This window comes from Sinocyclocheilus anshuiensis, unplaced genomic scaffold (genome assembly GCF_001515605.1).
Source record: "Sinocyclocheilus anshuiensis isolate Anshui unplaced genomic scaffold, SAMN03320099.WGS_v1.1 scaffold739, whole genome shotgun sequence".
In the NCBI taxonomy this organism is placed as follows: domain Eukaryota; kingdom Metazoa; phylum Chordata; class Actinopteri; order Cypriniformes; family Cyprinidae; genus Sinocyclocheilus; species Sinocyclocheilus anshuiensis.
The window spans coordinates 963,300-976,156 of NW_015551105.1; the positions used below are offsets into that span (position 1 = coordinate 963,300).

The following is a 12,857-nucleotide window of genomic DNA, read 5'->3' on the forward strand; positions in this document are numbered from 1 at the left end:
TCTTTGCAACTTTACAGATCTTCTTTATGCACCAAGAGCTTGTAACACTCCAAAGAGAAAGGAAAAATTTAAATAGCGTCATATGACCCCTTTAAATATAGACGACTCCTTAAAGCTACAAAAGTGATTGATTTGCTCTTTTTTCTTTTGTTCTTTGATGAACAGACATCACAGCAGCTGGGTTATTAGGTTATTATGGCTGCTTTAAGAGCTGCCACTGCTGAACATGATCTGACACACATCGTATTTTCTCACAACTCTTTATCTTTTCTCTGCTAATGAGCTGGCGAGTTGAATCAGGTGTGTTAGATGAGGGAGACAGTGCTGCTGCTCCAGGACAGTTTTGAAAACCACTGTATTTCAGAGACATGTTCTTTAATGTGACTCATATATAACAAATACCTACATGCATGCACATTTTTAAGGCAGTTTTAATTGCCTTTTTGGTAACTAAATTACTTAACTGACGACATAACTACGACATTGTATGCTCGTAGGTTCATTTGTGCTTTAATATGAAATGATATACAGTGCACCGGCACATTTGTGTGTGTAATTGAAGAGCACATGCTACGAGCACAGTATAACGGCTGACAGGAGAGGAAAATTAGTTTTAACTGACATATGGCCTGACAACATCTCATCTGACCGCAGTTCACTGTTGTTCCAGTAAAGCTTCCTCATCATCTGTACCTTTCCTGTGCTTTTTTGACTAGCTCCTGGGACTAAGGCGAAGTTGGAGGGTGCGTCTGAAAATTCTCCCGTCTCATGTGGCCGTAAAGACTTTCTGCGTCTTAATAAACGTAGTTCTTGTCAAGAAAAACAAGACAGAAGCAGCAGTTGTGAGTAGGGTGACCAACCCTATCTCTGCCCCTGCATTAATTATGTTAAATATTTTTAACGCCGTTAAACTGAAAAAATGAATCGCATGTGTTAACGCTAATTTTGACAGCACTGTTTGATATATATTTAAGTTACTGTAATATAGTACTAGAATAGTATTCTTTTTTTAAAGGTAGGAAGTCCTTAGTTTAAATAGTTATTGCTGTTTTTAATAAGCAGATAATGTAGTAATTATTACTGTGTATCCCTAAATAAAGCAACAACAGAAGATTTTCCTGAGAAGACATGGCTTCATTTTTTCAGGTGGAAATTTTGTCATCTCTGTTTAAGGTGTGGATCTCACTGGGTGACCTTGTTTTTGTGTCCTAAAGTGACTCATATATAACAAATACTTACATACATGCACAGTTTTAAGGCATCTTTAATCCCCTTTTTGGTAACTTTATGACTTAACTGACGACATAACTACAACATTGCATGCTCGCATTTTCATTTGCGCTATAATATGAAATTGTGTACGGTGCGCGCCACTGCATTTGTGTGTGCAATTGAAGAGCACGTGCTACGATGACAGTATAACGGCTGACAGGACAGAAAAATGAGTTTTTACTGACATATGGCCTGACAACATCTCATCTGACCGCAATTCACTGTTGTTCTACTCAAGCTCCCTCATCACCAGTAGCTTTTCCGCGCTTGTTTGAGTAGCGCCTGACGCTGAGGCAGAGTTGGAGTGCGCGTCTGAAAAGTCTCAGTATTCGTTTTATTTAACTATAATAACAATCATAGTAGCATCTGATTTTCACAATATCAGCCGATAATTAGCATGGTCAACATATCCATCAATACCCCAAACCATTTAGTACGCTCTCTGCTGGGACAGCATGACATTTGGGAAAACTTTTACTTGTCATCAGTTAAATTTAACAATGTGACTGGCTTACCAGTTGGAAATGAGTGATGCCCACAGCACATTTATCATTCATTTCCCTCTGATGTTTGTTCTGCACCAGGCATTCCAGAAGATTCCCTGTGTCTATCTGATTATCAGCTACATCCTGGGAGGAAAGAGACCCACATGAGGAATTGAAAATAAAGGGAATAATTCGATGTGTGTGTTGTCAGTACTAACGTGGCAGTGGCTCTGGATGACCGGTTCACAGGCTCGGATCAGCAGGGCTTCAATCTGAATGTCCTGTGAACACAACAGAATGACCATAAATCAAGATCATTACTCCCAAAAAATCCCTAAATTCTAAAATTCTATATATTTAAATATAAGATATTTTAATCTTAAGATCTTAAATATAATGAAGGAAGTCTCTTCTGCTCACCAAGGCTGCATTTATTTGATCAAAAATACAGTAAAAACAGTAATATTGAGAAATATTATTACAATTTAAAAGAACTGTTTTCTATTCTACTGTAATTAAAAATGTAATTTATTCCTGTGATGCAAAGCTGAATTTTCAGCAGCCATTACCCCAGTCTTTTGTGTCACATGATCCTTCAGAAATCATTCTAATTCTAAACATTTACTATTATCAATTTGGAAAACAAATTCATGTTTGATACATTTTTTTTCAGGATTCTTTGATGAATATACATTTCAAAAGAACAGCTTCATTTACTTGAAATTGAAATTTGTAACATAAGTGTCTTTACTGTCATTGTTGATCAATGTTTAATGCATCCTTGCTGAATAAAAGTATTAAAAAAATTACTTACTGACCCCAAACTTTTCAAAGTTAATATATATAAACAGCAAACAGTACAACAAAACAGTAACTATAACAGAAATAAAACAGTACAGAAGATCCTATCTTCTTTTACGCTCTCATCCTTTATGTTTTCATGTACACGCTGTGGTGTGGAATAGGAAACAAACCTCAGATTCCAGTTCTGTCAGGTTGCCCACCACGTCTCTGCAGTTTGACACCAGCTCCTCAAGATGGTCCTGAAGACACTCCAGCTCCTGAGGCAGACAAAAACTCTAAATCCCTGACCTAGAAATGCTCCTCATGTACTGACACTCCTGCAATACTGAAGAGTTTCAACCCAAAACTCATTTTTTACCTGTCCGGTGTCTGTCTTCTCACTGCACCATTTGCCCAGGTCAGTCATGCAGAGTTTCTGGAGCTCAGGGTCCAACTTCACATCCAGAGCTCTCTGGTGAAGAATTCTCTGGACTTCCACCTTACAGTCCCTGGTGAGCTGCACATTGGAAGAATTTTTTCCACATTACTATTGAATATTTTGACAGAATATCAGTCCAATCGTCTATTTTGACATACAAATTCAATTGCTTGATCCAAATTCACATGCTCTCCATTCGACATGCTTGTTGTCTCATATAAAGTGATCAAACAGTTGACTTTTCTATACGCCCCATCTAAGTGGGTAGTTCCTAGTCAGAATAAACTGTAAAGTGGACCAAACTTTATGCTGATGGTCTCTTCAGTGTCTTAATGAGAATTATTTGTGCTTCTCACCCGTCTTCCCTGCTCTTCTGTCCGGTAAGCGTGGCGGTACAGGCAGGAAAACACAGCACCAGGAGGCATGAGCTCACTGCTCTCATTCCAGCCCGGTGTGTAACACAGTCTGGACGCGTCGTTCTGACATTTACGGTATAAGATTGGATCAAGCCTGGAGGAAAATATACACAGGAGACAAAAATGAGTCACATGTCTAACCGGATTTTAACCTCAACCTCTGACCTTGTGATGCAAACTAGAAAGTAGAATTGTGTCTATACTGGAAATCAATCCTTCATCATAACTATATAGAGAGTTTTTTTTAAAGAAATTAATGTTTGTATTCAGCAAATAAGCATTAAAGGGGTCATATGATGCTGCTAAAAAGAACATTATTTTGTGTATTTGGTGTAATGAAATGTGTTTATGCGGTTTAAAGTAATGGAAAGATTATGTATTCAGCTTTCAGATGATGTATACATCTCAATTTCTCAAATCGAAGAATTGACCCTTATGACTGGTTTTGTGGTCCAGGGTCACAATTGTTATAATATTTCACAATCACAATACAATTTTTTTACTGTATTTTTGGTCAAATAAAAGAACCCTTGGTGAGCATTAGAGACTTCTGTCAAAAACGTTTTTTAAAAATCTTACCGACCTCAAACTTTTGAACTGTAGTGTATGTACACAAATCTGTTAAAACGCATTTAGTGTTAGTTGCACGAATCAGCATGTAAAACAGGTTCACATATAATAAATAAATACATAAAATTGTCCACAATAGAGAAGAGAATAACAGTCTGTAGGGCTGTAACAAAAAAAGCATCACACAGCAGTCTGTCACAATGGACCATCAAACCAAATTGCTGCTTCAAACTGTTCTAATTAAAAGCCACTTGAATCTAATGGGCTGTGAATTAAGTTATGACCATCTAAGGGCTTTATTATAATGGCACTGTGTGGGCAACCTTTTCAAACTGAACAGATGAGAGAGACACACAGTGAAGGTCGCATCACGCACGCAAATCTAACTGCAGACGAGTGCTGAGCTATTAAACACGTACAACGACGACCTCGACTGACTGAATGGATTCGAACGTTATTACTACACAAACATACTCGAAAACATCAACTTGAAAGCATAAGAGGGGGTTTCAAGGGTCTTATTTTGTCTGAGTTATCAGGTAAGGTCAGATAAGGAAAAAGGAAATGGAAAGGTTAGGTTGATTACTTCCAGTCTCTTGAAATGAAGTACTGCAGCTCCAGAAGACGGTGTTCACAGTCCTGAACCATCTTCTCTGTGTAAAGGTGCTCCATTAAACAAGACAGAATCCTACAAACACACAAATACATGTTTTTTTTTAATTATATTTAATCCACCAAATAACATGAACGCAAGAATGATCTTTTCAAAAAGCAATGGCAAATTTGTGTTTTAATGGCATTGTACATTTATGCATATATATTTCAATAATTAATTTATTCATTCATTCATTCACTTTTCTATTTTGCATTCTAAACTACATCAATAAGCAAAAACCTCACTATAGCTTTTTGGACGTGATATCATGATTTTATTATTATTATTATTTTTTAATAATGAAATTATAGTCAATATGCCAATTAAGCCAATTATTATTTTCATGTTATGGCCAAAATTCTGTACTCTTTAGTTGAAATAAATAAAACACTAAAAACTAAAATAGCTGACAAGTGAATTTGGGCATTACAACGTTATAAGGAACAGTATGAAAAATGGATATTCGTTTTGAGATTTGCGAAAGACTACATTTAACAGTATTATTAAATTATTAGTGTTTTAAAAATGCACTGTAAGTAAGAGTTAGACGGTGTCAAATGTAATTTCTGTGAAAAAATAAGGGAAATTCGCATGTACAATCTAATATACATTCCGATATTGACAGCTAATTTTTAGAAAAACCCACATTTAAAGATGGATTATTATTATTTATAGTATACAGTAGTATAAATTGTTTAATAGTATATTATTAGTAGTATATCGTATATAATAGTATATTATTATTATTTAACAAATATAATAAATAAACAAACAAATAAATAAATGCCTTTTCTTATTTATTAATTTTTTAACAAATATTATAAAATATATTAAAACTAAGGCCCCGTCCACACGGAGACGCGTTTAGCTGTATACGCATACATTTTGTATCGTATAGCCTTTTCGTCCACACGGATCCGGCGTTTTGGGAGAGTGAAACCGATATTTTTTGAAACCGGGTCCCAGAGTGAATAAATATGAAAACGCCTCCCTTTACATCCCTTTTTCGTGTGGACAGCGAATCCGTATATTTTCTGAAACGATGACGTCATCAGCCCACGTCTCGCCCCTAGTCAGACACCGCTACGTCATGTAACAGCAACAAAAACATGAACAAACACTGAACGGTTGTCTTTTTATTAACTAACATTAACACAGATTAATAAATGTATTGTTCCATGTTCGTTTGTATACCGCGCGCAAGGTTTATGCGCATAGTCCAAGTCGTCTTCTCCGTTTTTAGTGTATCTCTGTGGCAGAATTACAGCGCCACATGCTGGTCTGGCATGTATACTACATCGTTTCGTGTCTGTTTCGTGGTTTCGTGTGGACGCAGATATTTCTTGAGACGAGGGGAAAAAAAGATCGGATAGGGCAAGCTCTGGCTTCCTGTGGACGTAGCCTAATAAATTAAATTAAATAATTTAGGGGAAAAAAGCTGAATTTCATAAAACTTTTTCAAATATCATAAAACCAAATAAATGAAATGGAAAAAAAAAAAAAAAAGTTTTGTTAGTTGCATTCTTCAGCTTGAATGTCTGTTCATCTTTCTTCCTCTTAGAAAAAGAGTGACACATTTACACCTCACGCACACTTAATTGGATTTGACTCTCTCCTCTAAATCCACTGCAGTTTTATATGGTGCCTGTGAGAGAAAGACAGTATCGATGCTTTAAACAAAGCATTAGGTCAAGAGGATTAATCTCTACAGGAATGGTATCTCAACCCAAATAAATCCTGTGACAGACTACAGTTATCTACTGCTTAGTAGTTTCCCCTGGAGTCTTAAACATTGATGACTGAAGCTTTCATGCAAGTATTTACACTATATTGACATGACTTACATAGGGTCTCCGCTGCGGATGTGTTTGCAGGCCGTCTGGATCACAGACTCACAGGCTTCATTCAAAGCGCGGTCAATCCGGTAATCAGCGCCGGGGTCTGCTGACTGGATAAGAGTCTGGAGCTACAAGAGACAAATCAAATTTTATCAGGAGATAAGTCGCAGCTGAAAATGTTTCTATGCCAGCCACAATATAAAAGGATGTCATATAAGCAGATTAAAAAAATATTTCTGAGAAAGCAGAAATATTTAGTTTGGGTTCAAATTTGAAAGAAATCAATATTTTTATTCAGCAAGGACACATATTATAGCAGCACAACAGTTTTCAATATTTATAATAATTATAAATGTTTCTTGAGCAACAAATTTAGCATATTTGAACGATCTCTGAAGGATCATGTGACAATGAAGACTGGAGTAATGATGCTGAAAATTCAGCTTTGCATCACAGGAACAAATTATATTTTAAAATATATTCACATAGAAAACAGTTATTTTAAATTGCAATAATATTTCCCAATATTACTGTTTTTACTGTATTTTTCATCAAATGAATGTGGCACAAAAACTTATTTAAAACTATGAAACTTATTTTTAAAAAGTACAAACTATAATTAAATATGCAATACTCTTTCCCACAATCCCAACGGTTCTTACAGCTGTCTGACAGAGGTTGTCCACTGTGCCCTTGTCCCCGCGGGTGACTCTCATGAGGCAGTGGAGGGTTCGTCCCTTGCGGTGCAGTCCGGAGCAGTGCGCCTCGATCTCTCCTCGACAATGCAACACGATCTCAGGGCTCAGAGAGAAATCCTCCATTAGCATGCGTCTGTAGTCCAGCATCTCACCCTGACAGTCTCCGGTTACCGTACGGCCTGAGATGACAGCAGTAAAACCCACGGGAAGAAACATAACAATGAAGAAACTTATTAGGTTGCAGCTAATCAATAAACAGCCCTGAACAGGGGAACATGCATGAATGAAAGCAAAGACTATGGCTGGAACAGAACACCAGCGCGTTATTTACTGCACAGAATATACAGTATACTGCATTTCGTGTTTTAAAAAAATTCAAAAGTATTTGTATAATATTCACTAGATATTTAATTACTTTAGATTTATAATTTATAGTTTCATATCCTGGCCTATGCTGCTGATGATTATTTATTAATTTTTGTTATTAAATTTCCATACCATTTTGTCTAATTTAAAAAAAATAGTACAATAACAATTAAAATCATTTTTTAATACTGTAAGTGAATTTAGTTCTTCTACTAATATGGTACTAGTCTAAATGTAAATATGAATAATAATCATATGGTAATAATAATAATAATGAATAATAATCAAAGAAAAAATAACATGCACAATTAAAAACCCAATATCAAACAACACTGAAAAATAAAATATAAAATCTTTAGTATTTGCCTATAACCGATATGGTACTAATTTAAATGTAAAAATATGAACAGTGATCATATGACAATAATAATAATATGAATAATAATAAATTAGTAATAATCAAAGTAAAATAAAAAATGCACAATTAAATGTCCAATACCAAACACTGAAAAAACTAAACAAATATTTAATATTGGCCCATAACCGATATTGTACTATTCTAAATGTAAATATGAATTATAATCATATGATAATAACATGAATAATAATAAATAATAATCAAAATAAAATAAAAAATTAACATGCACAATGAAATATCCAATATCAAACAATACTGAAAAACAAAAAATAAAATCTTTAATATTAGCGGATAACCGATATTGTACTATTCTAAATGTAAATATGAATAATAATCATATGATAATAACATGAATAATAATAATAATAATGAGTAAAAATCAAAGTAGAATAAAAAAAAATACGCACAATTAAATATCCATTGTCAAACAATACTGAAAAATTATAATAAATATTTTTTTTTTACTATATATTTGGTACTATATATATATATATATATATATATACTGTATATATATATGGTACTAATCTAAATGTCAAAATTAATAATAACTGTATGATAATAACATGAATGATAATAATGAGTTTAGAATAAAAAATTAACACGCACAATGAAATATCCAATATCAAAGAATACTGAAAAATAAAAAGATAATATTGGCCAATATCAGAGTACAACTGTAGTATGATATTAACAGACCTCTGTGAACAGCAGATTCCAAGCAGAGGAGGAGGAAGGAGAGCCTGGCCTCTCGGGCGCGAGGCATGCTGGTGTCTGGGTTACAACGGTATTTGCGTACGTCGGCCTTACAGGCCTTCGCGAGGGAGTAACTGACTTTATAATCTTGAGAAATGAGCTTTTGCCGAGTGGTCAGGGCGTTTCTGCACTGTGGACAGAGATGCTTATTAAGTACACAGACACTCAGACAGGACAAACACATACACTAAACTGACCACCAGCATTCCTGTGGGTTCCTCTCTAGACTGTAGCGTCTGGACCAATCAAACACACAATATATATTTTGTTAGCTATATTTAACAAATTAATCATGCAGATTTATGCTACAAGCTCTGTGTAGAGTTGTACAGTAAGAAAGTTATTTCCCTTAACCAGGAAATTAACGTTCTTAGAATTGACAGACAGTTGACCCTGAGAGGTCAAGTAAATATCTACAGCGGATCTAAATATTTATAATTAATTATAACTAGTTATGATTAATTATTCATATTTCCCCATGAATGAGCTGATTCGCTACAAGACTATGACTTTGGATCAGACACTTTCCTCCCACACTGACATTTTATGCACATATTGTTGCACGGATTTGGTTGAGAAACAAAAAAATTAAATTTTGGTTTATTTCCCATAATCTGTGGTATTCAATTCAATGTATTGGTAACTATAGATGTGCCGCACCTTTTCCGACATTGCTTCCTCAAATTTATGGTTGAACAGGCATTTGTACACTCTGCCCTCTCCCACCTGGGTCTGCAACCAAAAACAAATAAATAAAATGTTAGGCACTGACAGGTCAATTCAGGTAAATTGGAGGTAATCAACCCGCCCCCTTCCAGCAAAGTACACACTTGTAGTGAGTAGTAACAGTATGCAAATTAGGTTGCCATTATCGTGATGGATGAGAGGAAACTGTTAGAGAAGCTAACACATACATTTTCACAAAAGCGCTCCCGGTCGTCTCGGCAGGAGAAGTAGAGGTAGCGGTCGAGGTGGAAGTCGTCTGCTGACAGTTCGGCCACTCGCATGATGGACTTTTTGCACTCGTCCTTGATTTGATTATCCTTCTGCTCTGCCTCCCTGACCAGAGCCCTCTCCAGACACGCAATCACCTCACCCTGGGAATGCGGGTCCTAACCAGAAGAAAAAAATTACATAATATTTGGCCTTGGGACTCGGAACAGCTTGGCGTATGGTTTATTTTGGGACAACAGAAATAGACTGTTAGACTGAAGGGATAAAAGGAAGGAAGGAAAAATGAATCACAAAGTAAAAATGTAAACTAGCAAGATATTTTACAAAGAATCTGAAAACCAAATAGATTAACAATGATGCTTTTGAATACAAGACAAAAGAAGAATGTGAAGTAAAAGTGTTTTTTAATTTTTTTATTTACTGTTTTAAATTTTTATGAGCTTTTTGGCTTTTTATATAGGAAAGACAGAAAAGAGCAGGGAGAGAGCAGTGTTATTTTAGTATTATTTATATTCTATTATAGTATTTATTGTTATTTATTATTATTATTTAGAATTTTATTTGATATATTTTTGATAAAATATTTAAAATATTATTATATAATTAATAATATGTTTTAGATTTTTATTTTTATAGTTACAGATTTAATTATAATAAGTTTAGGAATGTCTTATATGCTTTTGTTATTTTTATTAGTTTTTTTTTTTTACATTTCCATTTAGCTTGGATTTATTTTTATTTCAGTTTTAGTCATTTTAGTACTTCAACATAACATTATTTTATCTAGTTCCCAAGGCAACATTTCTAATATTCATTTTTAAGTTTTTCATCAGATTTTTTTTTTCACCTTTATTTCAAAATAATAGTTTTAGTTAATAACAATATAACAACACTGGGAGAGTGAGGAAAACGAATAAATAAATAAATAAATAAAAAGAAATGATAAAATATAATCAAAGCAAAATAAAATAAAATAACAAATAAATAAAAGTAAAAAAAAAAAACACTTAAAAATAAACGTTTGCTAAAAAAGTCTGCTAAAGAATGTTGCCAATTTTAGATCATCGGTTCGTGAATTAAAGTGACGGCCCTGCCTTTAACCACTAACACTTCCTGAGGTCCAGGAGAAAACACTATCCAAGGTGACTGTAAACAAATAACTCTGTAAATTAGTGTTGATGATGATATTCAAATGCCCACTCGCAGTAATTTAGTGTCAGAATTTAAGGCATGCAACTTAATGACAAAATAACTAGTGATATTTAAAGGCAAAAGGCACTACAGAAAAGGAGCTGTCAGTTACTCATATAATAGTACCTAATTACTGCATAACCCGTGATCTAAAAGACATATAAAAGATATGTAAACCCACTAAGCAGCTAAATATAATCTTCACTCCCTCACTTGCCATCTTGTATGTTTGGCAGTTTGAGCTTATTTAGACTATTTTAAGTCAACGAACAGACAAGTCTAAAGTGAACTTTTAAAAATTTTTTCAGCAGAGTGCACCCGGGGGAACGAGGCAAGTGCGGTGAACGGAGGAATGTGGACATTTCGGGAACGGCAGAGTCACTACATCACAGAGCCATCTGGTACCAAGCCAACATCCTATGGTTTCCCAAAAGGGATATTCTAGCGCTTTGCGGTTATAAGTGGGCAAGCAGTCAAAGTGTTCACAGCTATTATTGGAAAGCAAGCATACTTTTTCTCCGACAGCGATGCTTCCACACTGCAGGGTGTTGATGTCTTCTCTGCATTTGTCCATGAAGCCGCAGATGAGCCGATAGTCGCTGAAGATGATGCTGGTCATCTTGGTGATGTACTGATGACACTGGCGTTCTGTGATGTTGGCGCGGTGGTCCACCAGGCAGGGCATCAGATAGCCTTTCCCCCGCTCCTCATCTGCACACTCCTTCAGCTGAGAAACAGATTAAGGCTCCTTTCATTAACCGTGAGATGGAGCAGTCAAGGATCAATGCTACAGAAATTAAGTTGAAGAATTTACATTCCTTATTTAATATCAAGGCAATTTCACTAATGGTAATTAAATTGTGTATTCAACACACACACACACACACGTGTGTGAAGAGGTTAGTGGGAAACTTTTGTCTATTGGGGGGGGGGGGGGGGGGGGGGGACCCTTTTTTTAGGCCTCAAAGATTTTGAAAAAACTTGAAAAATATGAATGTTCATAGTTAGGTATACTCTGTACAAGAACCAACTCAAACCTATTTTAGCAACCAAAAAAGAAAAAATTCTCTTTCTACTGGAGTTTTCATTGCCCACATTCCCATTGCTTTTGACTGATTCAAATATGACTATAAAATAATAATTATTTTTTTTATTGTGCTGATTATTATTAAGTAAAAACGCTAAACTTATAAATATATTGTAATAACACTATGGTACTCGAAAATAATAATAATTAAAAAAAAAATGTAATAAAAATAATTTCCAAAAGTTTAAAGCATAGTTTAAACCATAAAGTTTAAACCATCAAGCTTTTAATTTGGTTGTTTGCTGCCATATAAGTACAGTCTTTGTATCTGTATATTTCAAAACAAAGTGCGGCACGGTCTTCATTTACACACGCACGGCTCACAATAACAGTCTTTCAGTATGTCAATTCACAGTAAATGAACCAAGCCACTTTGAATCGCTGAAATAAATACCATATTTAATATCATGAACTGAAATCACTCTGAATTCTGCAGCACGTATATTTAAAGGGGTCATATGATGTTGCTAAAAAAAACATTATTTGGTGTAATGAAATGTGTTTATGCGGTTTAAGGTTCAAAAAACACATTATTTTCCACATAATGTACATTATTGTTTCTCCTCTATGCCCCGCCTTTCTGAAACGCGTCGATTTTTACAAAGCTCATCGGTCTGAAAAGCGAGGTGTGCTCTGATTGGCCAGTTATCCAGTGCGTTGTGATTGGCCGAATACCTCAAGCGTGTGACGGAAATGTTACGCCCCTTACCATATTGTGATGCCGTGTCCCCGGCCGGAGCGACGAGACAAAACCAATAAAACTCATCATAAACGAGGCATTTGTTGCATCCAGTGGGGACATAATTACGGATTATAATGATTTATGCGGTCTTTATACGCGTTGCGTTGCATTGCGCCGCGTTAACATAAAACCATGTCTGCATTTGTGATCGGAGAAATGACAAACAACAAGCACTACTCTACACTGC

General features: G+C 35.1%; 1 protein-coding gene across 1 annotated transcript in view; it reads right to left on the reverse strand.

Annotated features, from left to right (window-relative positions):
- The window catches only part of LOC107662902 (Golgi apparatus protein 1-like), a 45,931-nt gene that overhangs the window by 16,107 nt on the left and 16,967 nt on the right, over nucleotides 1-12,857 (reverse strand). The window contains exons 4-15 of the mRNA XM_016453031.1: nucleotides 11,353-11,568; nucleotides 9,611-9,808; nucleotides 9,357-9,428; nucleotides 8,640-8,826; nucleotides 7,121-7,335; nucleotides 6,465-6,586; nucleotides 4,552-4,653; nucleotides 3,336-3,489; nucleotides 2,920-3,057; nucleotides 2,732-2,818; nucleotides 1,976-2,038; nucleotides 1,788-1,901 (exon numbers count right to left, since the gene is read on the reverse strand). Of these exons, the coding sequence (XP_016308517.1) occupies nucleotides 1,788-1,901; nucleotides 1,976-2,038; nucleotides 2,732-2,818; nucleotides 2,920-3,057; nucleotides 3,336-3,489; nucleotides 4,552-4,653; nucleotides 6,465-6,586; nucleotides 7,121-7,335; nucleotides 8,640-8,826; nucleotides 9,357-9,428; nucleotides 9,611-9,808; nucleotides 11,353-11,568 (1,668 nt within the window). The remainder of the gene's footprint in view (nucleotides 1-1,787; nucleotides 1,902-1,975; nucleotides 2,039-2,731; nucleotides 2,819-2,919; nucleotides 3,058-3,335; nucleotides 3,490-4,551; nucleotides 4,654-6,464; nucleotides 6,587-7,120; nucleotides 7,336-8,639; nucleotides 8,827-9,356; nucleotides 9,429-9,610; nucleotides 9,809-11,352; nucleotides 11,569-12,857) is intronic.